Raw genomic sequence first — 22,051 nt, forward strand, 5'->3', positions numbered from 1 at the left:
CCCAAAAAACTCCACCAAACACTTCTAGAACTCATAAATAAATTCAGCAAAGTAGCTGGATACAAAATTAACCTCTAAATCAATCATATTCCTATACTTCAATGATGAATCTACTAAAAAAGACATTAGGAATAAACTATCTCATTCTCAATAGCCTCAAAAAAAATACTTGGCAATTAATCTAACAAAATAGGTGAAGGACCTCTATAATGAAAACTACAGAACACTAAAAAGGGAAATTAAAGAATTGAATTTTGTGCATGGTGAGAGATAGGGGGTTAATTTCATTTGCTTCATTTGGATTTTCAGTTTTCCCAGCATCATTTGTTGGGGGAGGCAGGGCCAATAAATGGGATTGCATCAAACTAAGAAAACTTATTCACAGCAAAGGAAACAACCAAGAACTTGAAGAGAGAGCTTATAGAATGGGAGAATATCTTTGCCACCAGCTCCTGGGATAGGGTGTTAATGTCCATGATGTAAAAAAAAAAAAAAATCTCAAGCAACTTAACACCGAAAGACAAATAACCCAATCAGTAAACGAGCAAAGGAAATGAACAGACACTTCTCAACAGAAAAAAATATGAACAGTGAGCAAATATATGAAAAAATGTTTAGTATCTCTAGCAATTAGAGAAATGCAAATTAAAACAACACTGAGATTTCATCTTATTCCAGTCAGAATGGCAATTATCAAAATACAAGTAACAGTAAATATTGGTGAAAATGTGGGGAAAAGGATACACTCATACAGTGTTGGGGGGACTGCAAATTGGTACAACCACTCTAGAAAGCAGTATGGAGATTCCTCAAAAGACTCAGATTGGAATGACCATTTGACCCAGTTATCCCACTCCTCAGTATACAGCCAAAGGATTTTAAATCAGCATACTACAGTGACACAGCCACGTCAATGTTTACAGCAGCTCAATTCACAATAGTTAAACTATGGAGTCAACCTAGGTGCCCTTCAACAGATGAAGAGATGAGGAAAATGTGATATGTATAGGTATAGATAGATGGACAGTGTAATGGATTTGAGACAACTTTCCTATGTACATATATGAATATACCACAGTGAATCTCATCATTGTGTATATCCACAAGAAATTAATTTTAAAAATTACTATGGGTGAATGGTGAAAAATCAAGAGAAGGAAGGGAACAGTGAGTGGGGACAGAGATAGGGGAGGAGATGTGCTGGAGTCTGAACTAGCACATGATATATTCCATGCTTGTATAATTATGTCAAAGTGGATTCTACTGTCATGTATAACTAAAAAGAACTAATAAAAAATGACATCTATCTCTATAATTTAGGTCCCCATCTTAACTTTGAGAAATTTCTACATTACTGTAACATATAACAATCTGTCCTTTTCACTGAAGTTATGTGGCCCTTGAAATCTAACAATGGTCAGGTGTCTTAGGACACTTCTGTAATCCCAGCAATTCGGGACACTAAGACAGGAGGATTGAAAGTCCAAGGCCAGCCTGGGCAAATTTGCAAGACCCTGGTTCAAAATAAATAAATAAATAAATGTGCGTGTGTGTGTGTGTGTGTAAATGAACTGGGGATGTAGTCCAGTGGGTTCAATCCCAAGCACCAAAAATAAATAAATAAATAGATAAAAACAAAATCTAAAAACAGTCTTAAATTAGATCTCAGTTGCTTCAGAAATCTTTTACTTAAACAATTATTTATTAAATGCCTAATGTATACCATGCATTGTGCTAGGACAAAAAAATATATATATGTATGTATTATATATGTGTGTGTGTGTGTGTATGTATATGTATATGTATATATATATGTGTGTGTGTGTGCGTGTATGTATGTGTGTGTGTATATATATGTATGTGTGTGTGTGTACATTGTATAGATACAATATATATATTGTATCTATATATCTTAAGGCCAGGGACTATATATATACATATATATATATATATATTTTTCATATATATATAGTCCCTGGCCTCAAGATCCTTTCAGTCTAGGATACAGACAGAGATGTGCAAAAAAAATCTAATAAAGTGCTCAAAAAGGTGTGAGATGACAGAGAAGAAGGGAGAGATTAGTTGATTCTATAATATAGGATGGGGGTATTGCATGAAAAGAGAGCAGTACCCTCAATCTGAGTCTTGAAAGACTCATAGGTGTTCCCTAGTGGAACTCAGGAAACTATAGATGTGAAGCCAGTGAAAAGATACTGTGGCCAAAGACCCAGAGATATAAAAGGGCCTGGAATGTTCTGGAAAGGCCAAGGAGTTCAGTCTGGTTGTAGCACTGAATATGGTGAGAAATAAAGCTAATGCTAGCACAGACCAGGCTGTAGGAATTACCGGGAATCACCAGTACATACTCCAGGAATATGATCTTGTTCTGTGGGCAGTGAGTGACCACTCAAGGGCTGTGCACCAGCTCATATTTGCATGTTAAACAGAAAACTCTGGCAGCCAAGTTGTGGGGGTGGGGGTGACACATGAGACAGGGAGAGACAGCTCCAGAGATGACCTCAGCCAGCTAGGTGGAAGGGTCCAAAGATCTAAACAAAGACAGTGACATTAGGGGTGAAGAAAGAAGTCAGAAACACAAGTCAAAGCCAATAAGCAAGTTGCCCCAGTTTAGAGACAAGCAGTTGAGAGACTGACTCTTATAGTGGTGAGCCAGCTATCCCTTGCAGGGGCTGCTCTGGAAGAAGGGACACTGAAAAGAGCTGATAATGGCTTATGAAGAAGACTTCCTCATGTTTTTTTCTCCCATTTGTTTCTACATGAGTAGTGTCATCACAGGCTGGGACTTCACCTCTTGAAAGGTCCTCTGAATCAAAAGATTGCTGATCCTCTGAGCTTCCCTCAAAGTTGGTGAAAGGCAAATAGAAGTCAGCCACCTGAATTGGGAAAGGTAGAGGTAACTACATTGGCCTACAAGGCCCTCAGGGGCATCTGACTTCTAACTAAAGTTTTAGACAGCTGGTCACGCTGGATACACGTCAGTAACTGGTCAGGGTCCTGTGTCTGGGGTCTTCTGGGCAACTACTGGCAGCCACAGAGAAAATTTAAAGCCAATGAAAAATTTTTATTGACGTGATATTCCTGTTCCTGATAAAAATAAGGTAACCACACAGGCCTGGGAAGTAGGTACTGATAACTAGCAATTTTGATAGATGAAGGCAAACATAAAACTGTTTTGAATTTAGGTTATTGCTAGACAAAAAAAGAAAAATCTCTAATGAAAGAATTTAATATTATGCTCTCAATATCCCTATTGCAGAAATAAATGATGATATGTAACATCCTACCTTCAGGGCTGTGGGAAAGAAATCAATGATCTTTTTAGAATCTGAGCTGTGATATTTGCAAAGAGCTTTTGGTTCAGATGGGGGAAAGTGCTAGAAGAGGACACAAACAGATAAATAAATCAATCAAAAAGAGAGGAAGAAGGGAAAAAAGGAAGAAAATAAATTGCTCACAGAAGACAAACAAATCACTCCAAGCAGAATTTTATTAAACCGTACTTAGGTCTGATCCTCATATAGGCAACAAAAATTCCCGCAGTAGGGCCCATGCTCCTGGTGGCAAGTCCTCTGGGAACATTTCTTAGAAAGCTGTGCCGACCACTAATGGCCAGCAGGCTCATCTCATTTTCCCAAGCAGATCTCAGAACTATCTTTGAAACATTGATGAATTAATAAATCAATTCTCTACATAATAATGCTCTGGTTTTTTTGTGCTTTTAATATCCAAGAGGCTTCCCTACTAAAAACTAGTAGTGACCAAGTTCCCTGCATCACACACACTAGCCACATTTTTGATCAAGGGTTCAGAGTCAATTTCTTCAATTTTGCAAGACAATATATCCTGGTGAATCAGCACAGATTGTCAGTCTTATTTCCTCTATTAAGATTTCAAATGTAAGCAATGCTTTCACTTATAATTAAACTGATGCAGCTTTCTCTTATTTTATCACTCTTATATTTCTGCAGATGAACCAAGGCCTGCTCTTTGAATTTCCCTGACGGCTTACACAATGGCTACGCAGAACCAAAAGAGAAAAAAACCAAGAGAAGAATATCATCCTAACTGTTGGGTAGAAATAAAGAAGATTGGATTCTCCTATTATTTTTGTATCACAATTAACTTTTATACTTCCCCCACTTTCTTTTGCCATGAAGGAGAAATGTTGATCACAAATAAGTATCGATGCGTTATTTACCTAATGGATGAATTACCTTCCAGTGTGAAACATTGGTTTGCCTAGTCCTATGGCTAAGTCAGTGGTAGGGTTTGGGTCTATCTTTACCTTTTCTCTCCTTGTCCAGCTGTCATTGAACTCCACAAAATGTCTTTTCTGTCCAGTTTCCCATTCTGTTTTTAGGATAATGAATAAGATCTCCATAATTAAATCTGAGAATCTTTTAAGCCTTCATTACTATTCATCATTAGCATTATCCTCAGCTGTCTTACCTTTCCTCCAAATTATTGAAAATATTACACATGCATAAATTAATCATTAGGCATTTAACCTCCAAACACCTTTATGAAATCAGGTTTATTAGCCATTTTACATTAATGTGAATTCTCACTTTCCAAATGAATTTAAAAAACCAATTGCGAATAGTCTACTAACAAACACTTAAAAATTAATATTTGATTATTTCCCCAACCAGTCATATATTCAGATTGTCGACCTATCCATTATATTCAAAATGGCCAGCTAGCCATATTTTAAATTAAACATAAGCCCATGGGATTTAGCCTTTGTAGGCTTTGCACATTTCAACTTATGTCAATATCAAGAGTCAATACAAACCTAATACTAAAACACTCAATCTCTTATGTTGAAATTTTATAAAACCAAGAATTCTCTTAAAGCACGAATATCCTTTTACAGTCTGTTTTGAGCCCCCAAACAAACTCGACTGAAGGGGAGCTCCGTTATAATTGAATATGGAACAGCAAGCTGGACTGTGTGACACATTAAACAATTAAACACACAAGAAATTTAATTAAAGTTCTAATTCACTTTGGATTTCCCTGTATCCTGCAATTAGACTGTTTCATGCTAGTATCAAGTCTCCAGAAGTCAGGAATGCCCTGCTGAAAGTAAATCTGCTATGTCAACAGCAAGTAGTCTGTTAATGTCAACCAGATGGCAGGGTAATGGGTGTTGTTGCTAATACCTACTGAAGGCTGGTTGACTTTGACCTCTCTACCCCACATCCACTGGTCCTGGGACAGGGACTGGCAACTTTGTATGACAGAGATGTAGAGGAAAGAGACAGACCTTTGTTTTAAGGAAAAAGTGCCCACTAAACAAGATGTACCTTGATAGAAGAAGAATCACTACAATTAGAGGACCTGGATCCAGTCTGGGTTCTACCACTTGCTACTCCTGTGTCTCTGGGCAAGTTATCATGCAAATGGAGTTACCCTGAGTCAGCCTAGATAAAAGCATGTGAGATCAGCCAGTGTGCAGGTATTTGAGGGAAAAATGATCTGTTAGCTGATCTATTTATAAAATGTCTGAGGGTTTTGTTCATGTGGTTCCAAATCTAGGACTATTTTTATTATGCTGCCCTACAAAGACCCTTCATGAGAGTCTCTTGTGTACGTACTGTACATAAGTGTGTACAAGTGCGTGAGTGACTCCAAATCAGCTACACTGGGAGCCGACAACACAGACTCCTTACCAACTTGCACAAGTATAGAGCCACAAAGAAAGAAAATGCTTGGCTAACATAACCAGATATAGAAGTGTCTCCAAAACAAGAAGCAACAAAGCAAATCCAGAGCTCAACCACAGAGTCACAAGCATCACTGAAATCTTGATAACTCCTAACTTGAAGGATTCCCAATAATTTCAAATGCATTTTTCCCAGTCCTGTGGAATGCAGAAAATGCATTAGGATGCTCTGTGGTGTTTCTTCTAGTAAATCAAAGCCCTGCAAAACAGTTCAATGTTTTTCTCTCTGAGAGATGTCTAGGTCATTATAATTGGAAAACTCCATTCAAACCCTTACCACAATTAAACAGCCCATGCATACTTTTGTCTCAGTAAATTACACATGACCTCAGGTCTATTTTGTTATGTATGAAACACTATTTCCAAGCCATTCGGTTTTTAAAATGCACTGACAGCAACAACTTTAATTTAAAATGCCAGTGTTCAATATGTCAAAGCTCAAATATTCTCTGGGATGAAGCTTTAATGCATATATATTATTAATGCACTATCAGAGAACAGATCCCTAAGTTGATTCTAATCAACAAGTCATTCGTCAAAGACTACATAAAGCAAATTTGGTGTACAATAATAGAGGAGAGAATTTTGTAGCTAGATGGTCTTGCTACCCAAGAAAGAAGAAACAAAAGTACAGCAAGTCTGCAGTTTGGCATTAGGAAATTTTTAAAAAAAACTGAGTTTAATAAGACACTGGTTTTATTCCTTACCAACCATTTGGGCAAGAAATTCTTTGGAGAAAGGAATGGGAAAAGCATTAGTATCACAAACTACAGACTATGCCAGGATGAGCCATGGCTCAGGCAGGTTTCTTACACCTCTTCTTTTTGCTGTTTTTAAATATCTTTAGTTGTAGATGGACACCATACCTTTATTTTGTTTATTTATTTTTATGTGGTGTTGAGAACCGAGCCTAGTGCCTTATACATGCTAGGCCATCCCTCTATCACTGAGCTACAACCCCAGCCCAGATTCTCACACTTCTGGCCATTGCTTTTCTTATTATGAAAACAGATAAATTGGCCCCATAATGGATTCTGGGAAGCTCTGTGCTTGGAGTATAATGTTAATACAAGCAAATGCTAATGTAAGCAAACGTTAGTGCTCTCACAGGATTCCTACAAGAAAAGGGGGGGGGGAGAAAAACAGAAAAGTTTCTTGTTTACTATCACAAATTTTATAAAATAAGATAGTATTATTTTTAATGAAATTTTTTTATTTATAGGGCCCATTAATTTAGGGCATTTGTGACTTTGGAAATTACCTTTATTTATGCAAATGGTTGGCTGCTTTGTGTATCAGAGACAGTGTGGGTAAATACAAATAATCAGAAACCACTGGTAATTGGAATATTCTTGCCAGTTTTGAGGCAGATAATCTGAGGCCCCAGACTTAGTATTTTCTTAGAGAAAGTTGTTCACTATTCTCATAAGTGACAAACAGGTCAGACACATGGTTCAGGTAACCACTTCAGATCTGCCTCTCCCCAGGAAGAAGCTATTTAATGCTCAGTACCAAGTTTATCCTGCAGAAGGATGGCAGCTTGTCACACTGTGTTCCTACCTTTAGTGACTTCCACAGTAAACATCCAATGTTACTACATGAAAACAAACACACATTTTTTTTTAGGCTCATATTAATCTGTTCTGATAACTGGCCAGAGCTTAGTCTCAGACTGGGAGGCTTTTCCACCCCAATTTCTCTACTTCTAGAAAGAGAACTTAAACTCTGAGACTAGAAGCTCATTATCTAAACAGCTAGAAGAATAAAAGCTCTACCAAACGAAATAAAAACCATTTTTAATCCATAATAGGCTCAATTCTATGTTAAGACACAGTGACCAAAATTCATGATATAAATTAATTTATAAATTAAAATTTGACTTATTTGACTTACCTTGCTCTAAAGAATTCTTTGAAGCTAAAATCAGCATTACAAATTGTTGATACTATGCACAATGTTACTTATTATTGGATTTTGTAAAAATATCAAATTCTTATCCAAGAATAGCATCAAACAGTGGAAATATTTAAATTATAAATCATATTTTTATCTAGTACATGAATATACTACACAGAAATATCTTTTGCTTATAAAACAAACTAAAGGAAACTTTCATCTTTGAAGAACAAAAGTAGGTGTTCTTGCTGGAAATGAGGCAACGTGGTGTGAGGGGGATAAACCCTCCATGGAGATTCAAGCTCTGCTTCTGCCACTTGATAATTGAAAACAAACACACCAACACACACCCACATGCTTACACACACTCTTAATCTCCTCCATTTTCTGATTTTTTAAAAGGGATTATACCTTCTGACCATCTTACAGGACTCTTTAAGAATCAAGTGAGATCTTATCTAAAAACACCTTGCTAACTGTAAAGCACAATGTAATGATAAGGAATTATACTGTATACTGCTAGACTCTAATACTCTATCATGAAGGAATTCAAATCTGAAATCTTCCTTAAGGTAGACAACATATTAAAGTGCTATGCATAATTCGATCAGAAATCCCAAAATTTATTTCTAACACATCAAAATAACAAAGTCTAATTTTCTGTGAGAATATCTTAGCATCTGCGCTATGCTTCCCATAATATTGGATGGAAATTAAACATTCAATTTATCCACACCTTTACCTGAACCTAATTGGCATTCAGTTAAACTAGTTAGTGAAAGAAGCTTTCTAAATTAAGTTCCTTTTCAGTATAAAAAGAAATATGTTTTAAGCATGGACCTAGAGATACAGCTATCTTCAAATATCTAAAAGGGAAAGAGTTTAGACATGTTCTATTTGGGACCAAGAAGTGACATTAGAAATTATACTTGAATAAACAGGCTTCAGCTCATTATAAAGAAAAATTTCCTACAGAGAGAAATAACCAAAGATAGAGCTAACACCTCCAGAGGCAGTGAGGTCATTGTCACAAGCAGCATTCAAGCGCAGGTTGTTCTTGGCAAGAAGTACAACTTACAACTTTTTATTTAAAATAACAAGAAAAACCCTCAATTGTAAATGCCTTTCTTAGATTCCTCAGGGGGCCAAAAACTCTGAAAATATTTCCACCAGTATTACAATCATAGAGCATCTCTATGTTGAAATTTCCAACTCTGTTCTCCTCAAATCAAAATAACATGTGGTATAAACCACTTCATGAACCTTGCAATTTATCACTATATTGCATTATTATAATACTGACATGAAAATGTAAGCCTCTTTACAATTTAAATTCCATGAGAGAAGATAACTTGTCTTGTGAACATTCTTACAACCTAGAACACTTCTGGGTGTGTATGAGATGCTCAATAATTATGAGACCAAATAAATGAATTCCCAGGTACAATACATAGTCTTCTTCAAACCTGACTCTCTTATCTCTGCATCTAGACCGGCCTTGCCTGCTGCCCCATGAAGTGGAAAAACAAAGCTTCTCCCTTGTTTCCACTATAAGTGTCGCCAATTTCCAAATACAGCTTATTTTGTGTTGCATTGCTCAAAGTGGTAATTCCTACGAGCTAAAAATCTCTTATCAAGAAATATCACAAAATTAATACATGTGACATTAAGTATTAGGTTTAGACTTATGGGTTAAAGCTTGCTTAATGTCACAGAATTCACTGTAGTAAAGATTATGTCAGTTTCTTAGAGGCAACCATACATGAAGTTGACTCAGTACAATTCCAAAACAAACACTCTGTGTTAATCTCCATACTACCCAGACCAGCTGGAGACAGACTGCGACCACAGCTGCCAGGTTAGACTCTCCTGGATGTGCTTTTATTGTTCATTTTTTTAAAAAAATCAACATATCAAAGACCCTGTTATAAAGGCTCAGGGGCACCAACAGTCATTTAGCTTAATAATTTTATTCACTGTTAGTTCTAATAAGGGTAATGCTTATTTGTTGATGGAAATATTGCTATCTATCCTTGCTCTTCCTCTTGCCTGCGACTCCTCCCTCTTCATGAGCATGTTCAGGAATGCCAGAAAAGTGTCAAGTGAGTATTAAATACAACCAGAGAAAAAGGAGAGAGGTTGATCCCCACTAGGCAATAACAAAACGAGAATATATTTAATATTTACTAATGCTTTGTCATGCATGAAATGCTTTCACATGTTTCTGGATCAAGCAAGCTACTGAAAGACTCCATTTTATGACAGCTGTGATTTTTCTGAGCACTGTCCCGTGTCCTGCTTCCTTTTATTGCTGCCAGTATAGTTCCCCATACTGACTTAACTGCCAATTTTGAAAGGTTATAGACAATACATTAGATTCAGGGAGAGTTGAGCTGGCTTCAACTTGGGAGATTAATGTGAATAGGTCAGCTCAGGGAGACTCGGCACAGCCCAGGGGTGGTGGACCACAGCGGCATGAATTCCACACCCGTAAACAAATTCCTCTTATTAAAAACTGGCATGAAAGCCTTTTAAAAAGAAAGAATAAAAGGTGTTTACTTTAAAGAAAATAATTTCTCCAAAATAACAAAAATGCATATGGGGAGACAAATTCTGAGAGGGTTTATGGACTGACATATTGGCCATTATACCAGTAAGACTACCAGTTTCCAAACTGATAGGCTTTGGATACCCAGAAGATAACAAAACAAGTGCTGCCACAGTCAAAATGTCACCAATGGATCACCCAGGAGAGCTCACTCTCTAGCCAACTCAAAACCATTCTCTTCCTCTGGGTGGTCCCCAGGGAGGACCCCAGAATAAACACCAGGAATAGCACTTGTGCTGGAAAGAAAGGCTTCCAGAGCACAAAGAGCATCAGTGATTAAAAACTTGCCTTGTTGATGTAGTTGTCTCCTGAGTAGAACTTGGATTCTGTGGGGCTCACTGTCCTTTCCACTAAAAAGCTCACAAAACCAAATGAAATGGACTACCTAAATAGGTGCACTGTGCTCTTTGAGAAGACATTTTTGATATTCAATTGGACAGTAAAAAAAAAAAAAATGCCAACTTTAGATAATTCATCTAGGTTTGTTTTTGTTTTGGGGAGAGCATTTTGGAGCTAAACCATCATAATGGTCTAAACAGAAATCAGTGCTACTAAAAAAAGAAAAGAAATAATCCTTCTACAAAAGGCCACAGTATGGCTCATTACAGTTGAGCTCTTTACTGGTAACACATACTCACTCCATTCGTGAGGCCTAGATCATTTTATTTGTGCTCTGAGACAAGGGTTACTAACTATAACTCATGAGAAAAAATACAGACCATCAACTTTATTGGAACACACCACTCTTATTCAGTCATGTGTTTTCTGTGGCTGCTGTTAGTACTTAATAATGGCAGAAGTAAGTCATAGTCCTGAAGAAAAAAACATGGCACATGAAGCATAAAATATATTTTTTTTCTGTGGCCCCTTACAAAAAGTGTTCACTGGCCCCTGTTGTAAGAGATTAAATTTCTTGTTTCAAATGAGTACTTATTTATACATCTGAGAAAATACAAACAGACCACACCTCCTACTGAAGAAAAGAGGAGGTGGGGCAGGTTAGAGAGGAGTGGAGAGAAAAGTAGTAGTTATTACTATGTCTGGGCATGCTATCGAGGTCTCTGACTTAGCTTCATGTAGGTGTGGGAAGTGACTGGATCTAAGAAAAAAACATAATCAAAGTCAATATTTTACTTTTTCACAATGGAATGTCAAATCTGCTACTAAATGTTTGACATTATAAACATGGGTCTTTTATCAATCAATCAGAAGGGCCTTCTTCTCTGAGACACTCCCAAAGAGCTTCCTCTGGAATTGAGGTGTAACATGACAGCAACAGTGTTACTCCTCTAAATCCCAGGGAGGGTGGGGAAGTGCTCTGTGCAGCCTGGCCTGGTTAGTGTTCACCGCAGAAGCACTGAGGTCAGGAGTACTGAGGTCAAGGGTACTGAGGCCAGGAGTACTGGTCTGCTATAGTCAGCAGCTTAGAGTAGTTACATACACCACAGGTACCACTTAGGGTGCAAGGAAACTGGAGGAACTGCAGAAGAAACAGGTGCCAGACAGAGTCTCCCTGTGATACCTGTCAGTACAACAAAGTTAAGCCTATGACTGGGTTTGGGGTAAATAATGGAGCAGAAGCAAAAGCAATAAAGCTACAAGGAATCAGAAATGTGGACAGAGAGAAATGTGAGGAAGCTGGCTGGCCCTGAGCACATCAGACTCCAGAATAGAACTTGGGATCACCTTTATCTGAATCTCCAAGGGAGAAAAAAGCCTCATGCCTTACATATAATTTCTGCAGTTTTTAGCACATGTAAGGATGAAAGAAAGGCTACTTAAAAGATGGTCTAGATAATGTGAAAATTACCCATCCAATTTGGTTCTATAAGTTTTATCCAAGCATTAAGTCAGACTGCCAGAAAGAAACACCAGATTAGATGTATAGAAAAATGCCTTAGAAAATTTATAATTTCATATCTGAATATTAATATAAGAAAGAAACAACATGACACCAACTTCACAAATTACAAAAAAATCTAATGCTGCCAGAGCAGAACATGTTCCTAAATGACTCTTACCTAAAGATTCACACCCCACACCTTCCTATACTAGAAAGTTTCTCTCTACCGAGAACTATTGTAATATTTTCTCAGACAACAAGAATTCCATAACCTATCGAGTCTTTGTTCCCTTTCTTGTTTTGGTTGTAAGAAAACCTAAAGATTAAGATTTCAAATTTATAATTAATAGATGATTGCCTACTAGATGCCAGGTGCTGTGCTAGAACAAATCATGAAGGTGAATGATGCCCACAAAGTTTCTGTCTCACAATGTTCATAGTCCAGGGGAAGAAGCAGACGTTAGATTAATAGACAGATCTGATGGTGATAACCACCAACTCAAGGGCCCAGGCAATTTCCAGCCTTGGAACATTAAAGGTACACATACAGCAACCAAAACAACCCAAAATAATCTCACTCTTTACTTAACATTTCAAGGAACTTAAAAGGGACATATATATGCACTGCAAAGGCCCCTTTCCCCTTCCCAAATCACCAGATCCCATAGTATTTCAGTGTACCTCCAGAACTCTGTATTCCTAGACCCATGAGCTTTTTTGGTTTCCCCCCTCTTTCTCCTATCTGTAATCATGTAGTTCAGTTTGGCATCTATTCTAAATAGCAATAAAAAAATCCTGACCCTTTAGGAGAAGAAGAGAGAAGTAAAACTGAGCAGACAAGTACAGATTCTCTTTACCAGGCAGGGGCACTATTGGATGGAGGGCCGCTGTCAACATCACACTTGGATAACTTCTGTCTGGTGATATAGTTAAATTGTGAGAGAATATTGTGGAGGTAGAATTCATCATCTAGCATAGATGTCCAGAGAGGCTCTTTCACAGAAGTCCTTAAAGCCAAGACTTGGAGGATCTAGAACTTGCTCTCCAACAAGCAGAAGGACAGACTATGCCAGGCAGCAAAGCTTAGGCATGGATGCTTGAGATCTGTGCATTCTCCAGGAACCAAAATACACAATCTAACTAGAGAAAAATGAGCATGGGGAAAACAGATGGGAGATGTGGCTGGAAAGATGAGTGGGATAGAAACCATGCAGAGCCTTCTCTGGTCCTGGTAAAAATTTTGATATTAGACTAAATACAATCAACAGCCAAAAAGGTGTTGAAAGTGGGGCATAAGAGGATCAGATTACCCAGGTGCTTAGTGAAGGATGAACTGGATAGGAGGGGCAGGAAATGAAGAAGCCAAGTGGAGATACAGCAGGTTTAAACCCTGATGAATGGCAGTGGAGTGTACAGGCAAGTGTTGGATTTAATCTGCGGAAATTGGTGAGAGATTGATTACATGTGGAGGGAGAGGGCTGTGTCGAGGGCAGTTCTTGGAACTCCAGCTATTGATACTTGAGTAAATTGGGTTGGAGGAAGAGACGATTTGAGTAGAAATATTGAGAGTTCAGTCTTGAAATTGAATCCATTATATGTTAACTGAACGTTATGTTTGGAAATAAAAAAAAAATTATACCTAATTGCAATAGCTCCCTCATTTTTACATGCCCAGAGCTTCCTGTGGTGTTTAGCAACAAGGAAGTACTCAATAAATATTTGAAGAATGAACAAAATTTCCTGTGGTAGTTCTCTCTCTGGTATTCAGAATATTTGAGCAATATCTTTAGATTAAAACACATTATGTTTGATAACACATACTTTTATATTTGACATGTGGAAAAAAGCTTGCTTACTGTTTTTATCATACAAACTACAGAAAGTAAATTCCAAGAAAAGTGTCCTTCCCCTGTAGAGCCTGGGTTTGAAAGAAATGCTTGGAAACACTGTTTTATTTAACCTCTGATTATTTAAATTTTCCTTTTTTCATTCTGTGGCATGTGTGCTCTTTTATTGTTAAGTGACTTCAAATTCCTTCAGAAAGTAGATGGAATAAATTACAAAGCAACACTGTGCCTCAGATTAAGTGTGATTTGTGGAGCTTAATGGCTAGATTCTTGCTGTGGCCCATCATTCCCTGGCAGCTCCTTTTCAGGAGCTCTTCTTAGGCAACAGAGAGTTCCAGGGCTGTCCCTCAGATAATCTAAGATGACAATAAAACCTGGTCCCAGAGCACCTTCCCAGTTCTGAAATCTCTATCTCACTAGTCTTGGTGTTTGGCAAATCAATAAGCTATGCAAATATTCCAGGAGACATGGGGGCCCTTGGTGCTACTTCTCCTTATTCGATCCCCACAGCACTGTGACTTACACAGAGGACACGGAGAGAAAATCACAATAATGGCAGCGGTGACGGCATATGCATCCACAAAGGGGCTTGCTTCATTCAGGGGAGCAAGTGTGTAATTGCTAAATTGCAAGAATTGGGTCAGGTTGGTCAGAAGAAATTCCAGGTAAGAGGACCTTTTCATTTTCTTGCAATAAATGCTACAGAAGCTACTTTTGAACCATCACTTTTCTATCATATAGGATGACTTACTTTCCCTCTCCGATTTTATGTTTTCTCTCTCCAATGCTTTGTTTAAAAATCCTTCTCATCCTATTATTCTACTTATTTATTTCATATTTTACCCAGTTTGGACTTATTCCTGGGACATTGAGAAAATCTCTGATCCCTATGTCCTTAGTCACAGTGAAAACCCAAACCAAAACAACCCTGACTTCATTTTCGATAACAAGATCTGAGCGAGTTGCTTATTTTAGAACCCTCTGGGATAAAAACAAAACAAAACAAATCCCGTGAACTCGGATCCCAAACTCTAATGTAAACAATATGGAATTGACCTTCTTACAAATTTGCTGTAGTACTTCTGTGGTTACTAGTTTCCTGAGCTGTAAAATGGATATAAAGTTTATTAATTTAAATCTAACAGGAGAATTCATAAAAACACAATGAATATAAGGGTTCTGAGGAAAACAGATCCACAGCTTCCTAACAAAATTCTGAACACTGCCATAGGCACTCACATCCTCATTTTCCAACATCATCATGAAAACCAGCTTAACCCAACCAAAATATTTTTTCCAGCCTATTTCACAGATGACTAAACAGAATTATAAGAGATAGTTGGTGACAAAAAAAAAAAAAAAGCCCTTTGGAATAAATAAACACAAGAAGTGCATGCCAATCAATCTCTTAAAGATTTAAATTATTCTTTAGTGTGGGGTCCCCAGAAATGCAGCTCTTGAACATCCCTTGGCTGCACAATTGTCCCAACAATCTCATGAGCAATCAGTCCTGCTACCACTTCTCACAGGAGGAAAGAAATCCTTCTTTCTGCCCTGTCCAAGTGGGTCACTGCTGCTTTTCTCTTTGTTCAGCCTTTCCTAGGAGGTTGCCAAATTCTACTGTAGTTCACTGCATATTTTAAATGCTGGAAGTGGTTGCGTCCAAAGAAGGTCAAGAACACTGCTCCTGAGCAAGAGTGGGGATGCGCTTGGGAAAGACAGAGGCTAAGATTTAGGTCACCTCTGGGGAGGTGATTTGTGTCCACCAAATCCTTAGTGTTTACTGGTATTCATGCTTTTCTATGGGCTTTCTGCTTAATGTTCTAAATGAAGAGCAGTATTTTTAAGTGCCTTCAAGGTAATTTGCAATTATTTTAAATAAAAATGATCCAATCATCCTATAAACAGAATCCCTATCTTCTGTAAACAGAGCTGGCAAATATTTCATCAGTCTTAAAAATACTCCCTCCTTTGATTAGCCCCCCTCCTCCCACCGCGTTCCCTTTCCTTTTCAGAGTTCCTTAAAGCAACAGTTTAGACTATACTAGAAAGATGTGAGAACACTGGGAAGAAGTCCTCTAGAGATGCAGAGGCTTGCTATTTTTCCTATATGCTTCAGGATTTCTTAGGTTTCTTTTATTTTTCATGATTTATAAAATAAAAAGTACTAAAACTTTAGATAATGAACAAAACAGCAAGATCCGAACCACAAGAAAAACTGTAAGATTCAGGGATTACCTAGATCTTTCTATTTTTTTTCCTGAGCACAAGATAGGCAAGAGCTATGTTAGACAAATAGAAGTAATCACCATCAGGGTTTTCAGACATGACCTTGTCACTAGCTACCTGGACAATCAATGGAACTCTAAAATGCAAAACTGATTTTTGCTGACATTTTATTACATTGTTGAGGTTATTGGAAAACAATAGAAGATTAAGAATCCCAGGTTCCTTGGGTATACTGCAGCTGTTCTGATTGTAGGGAAACATTTAAATCCATTCACACTCTGACATGCATATACCTGCAAAGTAGGGTTCCCTAATTGTCTGCAAGGACCCACCCTCCCTTCTTCCATGGCAACAGAACAGGTACAATCCTATCTGCAATAAAGATCAAAATTCCCAGTCTCCCTTGTCAGGTGTGGCTACATAACTAAATTCTGGTCGGTATTATGTAACAGAAATATGTGGTATTTCTGCAAAGGATCCTTAAACGTGGGAGATTACCTTCTGCTGCCTTGAATGTAGATTTTATAGCTGGAGCTCCAGCACCTATCTTAGACTTTAAGGGAACTAACCCTGGGGACAGAAGCCAAATACTGATGGCAGAACAAGATATAAGCCTGAGTCCCTGATGACACCCCCTGCCCCACAGAAGAGGCACCACACCACTCTCCTTTATCTACCCCAGACTCTTACATGAAACAGACACAGCATTTCTAATACCAAGTCTCTTGTATAAGGGATTAGCTGTTTGATTTAGGGCCACTGAAAAAAGTTGTCACTGATATGTCTATCATACTGTACAAGTAATCTGGCTGCTCTGGGATGAGGAATTTAGCTTCCTCCTCTGCAGAAATTCTTTCGCTCATCTAAAGATTACATAGCCAAAAAGAAGCCATCAGAAAATACTAGCCTAGCATCTTCCCACAAGAGCAAAGGTTGCAATCAGCTCTGCCTCTGAGCATTTCCACTAACCCCAGCATCCTATCACTCCAGTCCAAACTGCTCAACTCCAGGTGTCTCCCTGAAAAAGCATGCCAGGTATACGACATAGTGCACTGTTAATCAGACTGGCAGAGGTCATCAACTTCAGCACTTGTGCCCCAAATCAAATGTGTCCCCGGAGTCTAGGCACTACATGGATGCACAAAACTGCCAACCTCTTGTGTTAAACTATTATAACCAATAACAATAAATTATAAGAACTATATTAGTATATTGAAAGATGCTCTATAGTTTTATAAGTACCCAGAAGTGTACCAGGATCCTAAATATAAAAAATATTAATAACAGTAATAACAATGAATATCAGAACCGTATGACTGCTACTGTACTATTTGGCTAGCACTCTGCTGGGAACTATTATTTGGAGTTCAAATAAATATTATTACTCCTATTTTATAGATGAGAAGATTGAGGCTCTCAGAGGCTCAAAAACTTAGCTAATACCCTATAGTCAAACCATGGCAGTGACTATAGCAGAACAGAATTGTTTATACATTTAAAATATTTTAGCTATATAATCTCATCTCTCAAACTATGAGGCAAAGTAATCCAAAGACAATCTTTATTTTCCTTTCTTCAAACTACAATAAGCCATTATAATCCTACCTTTATGGGTTTTTTTATATTTATTTTTTAAATTGTAGTTGGACATAATATCTTTATTTATTTATTTTTATGTGGTGCTGAGGATTGAACCCAGGGCCTCGCACATGCTAGGTGAGTGATCTACTGCTGAGCCACAACCCCAGCCCTCCTACCTCTATTTTTTTTAAAAAATATTTTAAAGTTGTTGATGGACCTTTATTTTATTTATTTGTATGTGGTGCCGAGAATCAAACCCATTGTCTCATGCATGCCAGGCAAGCGTGCTACCACTGAGCCACAAACCCAGTTCCCCTCCTACCTCTATTTTATGCTGTCATGACCACTTCTTAAAAACCAGAAACAAAAAAACCTGATAGCATTTGTCAACAGATGGTAAATAATGCTAGAACACAAATGAAACAAATCACAAGTGTTCCCCCTTAATCCCACCCTTCACTAACAGTTTCACTTCAGGGTGACCGATATGTTTCTAGAATAAGGGTCACTAGACAACTTTTAATTTGTACACAACCAAACTGAAAAGAAACACCTACAGTGACATTTTCTTGGGTAATTACAGTTCTATATGCCATTTCTTTTGACACAGGTCTGATTTATTTTCCACCTCTTTGTTGTGCTTTTGCTTTAATAAAAGAAAAGAATGCTGAAAGAAATTGAGCCCTTAAAGCATTCATTGAATCCATCTGCCATTTAGTCAGTATTCAAACAATAAGTGAGCTTAAAACAGAGGAAAAAAAATCAATCTTCCTATTTGAAATAAGATCTGTCCTCATAGGAATCTTTGTGTGTATGTGGGGGGGATATTTCTATTTAATTTAAAGATACATATTTAAAAACATTAATTACATAAAAAGTTTACCATTAGAATAATTAAAATTGTATGGGGATGCTAGAAGCTAAAGAATTAAAATATTCCTATGAGAAGGAGACCAAACAGTAGGCTAGAGCGCCCTCTTTCTTCTCTTTGAAGAAATTCATGAAAGCTCCTCTCCCAGAAAGGAGAAGTCACTGAGCCAACAGCTTAGCAATGCTCATGCTCTCAGAAGCATTACAGTATATCAATTGTTCATTATTTATAAGTGATTTTACAGGTAGAAAACACAGAACTTTAAAAAATAGAAATACTCACAAAGCCATTTCAAACTGCTCCAGCCATTTTTTCTTTAAATCTTTTGTTTTGCAATAAAATTCTAACCCATTTTGTCCTTGGATGTGGATGAGGTAGAAGCCATAAGACCACTGTTAAAAATTAATATAATCTGGATTAATATGCATTGTTTATTAAAGATGAAATATTTCCAAACTCACTAAAACATTACCATAACCATTTAAGTACCCCCTCATAACGTAACCAGTACATAAACTGTGAACAATTAGACTTCTTATTACTGTCAACTTCCTATCCATATTACACATGTTTTACTGTCTTGCTCTTGTGGCATGTGAGATAATCAGAGCAGTGGTAGTACTGTCCAACCACATCTCACAGAGGCTTGTACCTCATCAATCTCTAGGAACAAAACAGCTGGATCACAAGCCACATCACACACTAACACACAGTCAGGCCTCTGCTGTGCAGTTTCCTCATCCCCAGATCCAACCAACCAAACATGGAAAATATTTTTTTAAATTCCATTTCTATTGAACATATATAAACTTTTTCCTTTTTATTATCCCCACACATTACAGCACAATGATTATTTACATAGGAATTACAATGTAGCATGTATTATAAGTACTTAAGAGGTAAAGTACATAGGAAGATATGTGTAGGTTAAATGCAAATCCTGTGTCATTTTATAAATGAGGAACTTGAACAAATTTTGATATTCATAATGGAGGGGAGGGACTCTTGAATATCAAGGGATGACTGTATTAGCATATTTTTCCTGCTCTTGTGGCTTGTGAAAGGGGTGAACTTATAATCATCAAAGTTATAAGTAAATTATAGTTACTAATGTCTAAGACATCACCTTTTTATTTTCTTTATCAGTTGTAGGATTGTTGGCTATCTTGTACTGTTGAAGATCTATTATTTCTTTCATTTCATAGTTATCACCTTTTCTTTTACATACAATCACTGCCAAATCAAATAAGAAGATGTGCCTGTGAAAGAGAAAGAGAGATTAACTGATGGATGTTTAATAGTTTAGAAGCACATGTATAAACTTTTTCCTGGTAAAATGTAAGTATACCAACCAACCATTTTTCCTTTGGATTAGACAGCAAGGTGTTTCACATTGAAAAAAAGGAGAGATGTGACTTAATAAAAATGGTGTGTACCCAGGCACTATCCTTTACCACATGAATGCCCTACATGCATCTTAGTTCCTTCATTTAAAAAAAAATGAGCAAAGAGCAAAATGATAATAAGAGAAATATAAATATTGCAGAGTTGTTGAAAGGACCCATTGAGATTAGCCATAAAGCTTGTTCATGGGCAATTGCTGTTTTAATTATTTAAAAGCTAAAAATTCCAAAAACTATTAATGAAAAGTGTATCAGTGAACTTCTGCTAAGGTACTAGTAATCAGTCAGAATGCCCTGAGAAGAGTTCACCCCTCTCACAAGCAGGGCTCAATTCAAGTCCTCAGAACCCCTGCTGGGTGAACATTAGTATCATCATTTCATTTCACTGGGGAGCAAACAGACTTAGAGTTGCTAGATAATTTGCACCAAGAAGGTGTACAGCAAGATTCACACCCAGCTCTAATGTCAGAACCCAGGCTTTTACCCTTTATGTTGTTCTTCATGATTTAATGAACTTACTGAAGCACAAACAGATGGTGTATGAGCAAAACGTAAAATAGAGAAGTTAAGGTTAAATTTCCATGTCAAAATTTCTCTTATTTCTTATTAAAAATGATGTAATGGGGAGGGGGGGAAACATTATAATCCTATCATCCAATATCAGTATGTGAGGCTCCTGAGAACTACCTGTAGAGCTCAGGTATCAAGGTGAAAGCAAGAGCTGATGCTGCCCCCTGCTGGCTGGCTTCATATTCTCCAAAGAGCCCAGAAAATAACCACAAAAGCATCAATGGGACACTCACATATACAATTAAGGACTCCATGCCTTAAATATATGACAAATTTCCCTCAAGAAAAACATCACTTCATGGTACTCTATCTTCCCTTAAGGCCATTTTCTGTTATTTTGAGTCATTTTTGAATGACTACCCTAGAGACCAATTATGTTTTTCTGGTAGTTACTTATGTTACTTCATCTTTATTCATCTCTATTATCATTTCTAGGCACTGATCTTTCATATTTTAAATTTTTTTCTTAATAACTCAGACACATAACAGATTCCAGGACAAAAAGTATAATACCTATATAAAAAATAAATTTAGGAACCATGGGTTGATCTGTCCCTTTTTCTTCTATTCTTCTCCTCCTTCATCCTCGAAAATTTGTTTTAAGGTTTTCTCCATCTTCTGATACTAATTACTGACTTTGAGAATAAGCATTGCTCTTCTCACCTTTCTTGCTTTGTATGCTTGTCCAGAGTGGTTATTCGAATTTCACCATCTCCCTGGGGTCTTCCAAAGAGCAAAACTGGCTGGTTCTAGAATATAAAATGTATATGTCTGAATTCTTCATAATCACACAAAACCAGAAACAAACATTAGCAAAGGCATTTCCCCAAGAAAAATATCTTATTATGTTACAAATGTTATCAATTTACATATTTTAGCGTACTTAAAAAACTCAAGACTACATGACACACTATTAAAAACAGTCTGTCCTTTATAATGGGGGAATATGTTAATTAATTTTACTTAAAAGGGAATAATCTTAAAGTAATCTTAAAAGTTAGATAGATATCAAAAGAGAAATAACTATAAGAATATAAATCACAAGAAATTCTAGCAACTAATGCTTGCTAAGTATCTACTGTGTGCCAACCACTATAACAATCATAGGGCAGCATGACCTAGACTCTGCCCTCATGGACCATACTCCCCAGTGGGGGCACAATATTCACAGATGCAAATAGGACAAACGCACCACTTCCCTGAAGGAAGAGTACAAGGAGGGGATCTAACTTGGTCAAGAGAGTCAGGACTGACTTTCTTGAGCTAAGATCTCAAAGATGAAAAGTTTTGAATTAATGATTAAAAATAATGAGCTATTTCTCCAGAGGCAGGCGATTAAATTATTCTTTTAAAAAGTAATTATGAGTACTTACTGTACTTGCCAACTGAAAAAATAATTGGCTGAATATTATCACTAACACCTGGAGATTCCATTGTAATAAAGAGCATAAGTG

The 22,051-nt window shown here is 37.2% G+C and overlaps 1 protein-coding gene across 3 annotated transcripts in view; it reads right to left on the reverse strand.

Moving 5' to 3' along the window:
* Positions 1–22,051, reverse strand: part of Vav3 (vav guanine nucleotide exchange factor 3) — a 350,991-nt gene that overhangs the window by 142,121 nt on the left and 186,819 nt on the right. For all 3 annotated transcript variants that reach the window (XM_027943138.2, XM_071618116.1, XM_071618117.1), the window contains exons 13-15: positions 21,261–21,346; positions 19,751–19,883; positions 18,907–19,016 (exon numbers count right to left, since the gene is read on the reverse strand). In XM_027943138.2, coding sequence (XP_027798939.1) covers positions 18,907–19,016; positions 19,751–19,883; positions 21,261–21,346 — 329 coding nt within the window. The remainder of the gene's footprint in view (positions 1–18,906; positions 19,017–19,750; positions 19,884–21,260; positions 21,347–22,051) is intronic.

This window comes from Marmota flaviventris, chromosome 10 (assembly GCF_047511675.1).
Source record: "Marmota flaviventris isolate mMarFla1 chromosome 10, mMarFla1.hap1, whole genome shotgun sequence".
NCBI classification, from domain to species: domain Eukaryota; kingdom Metazoa; phylum Chordata; class Mammalia; order Rodentia; family Sciuridae; genus Marmota; species Marmota flaviventris.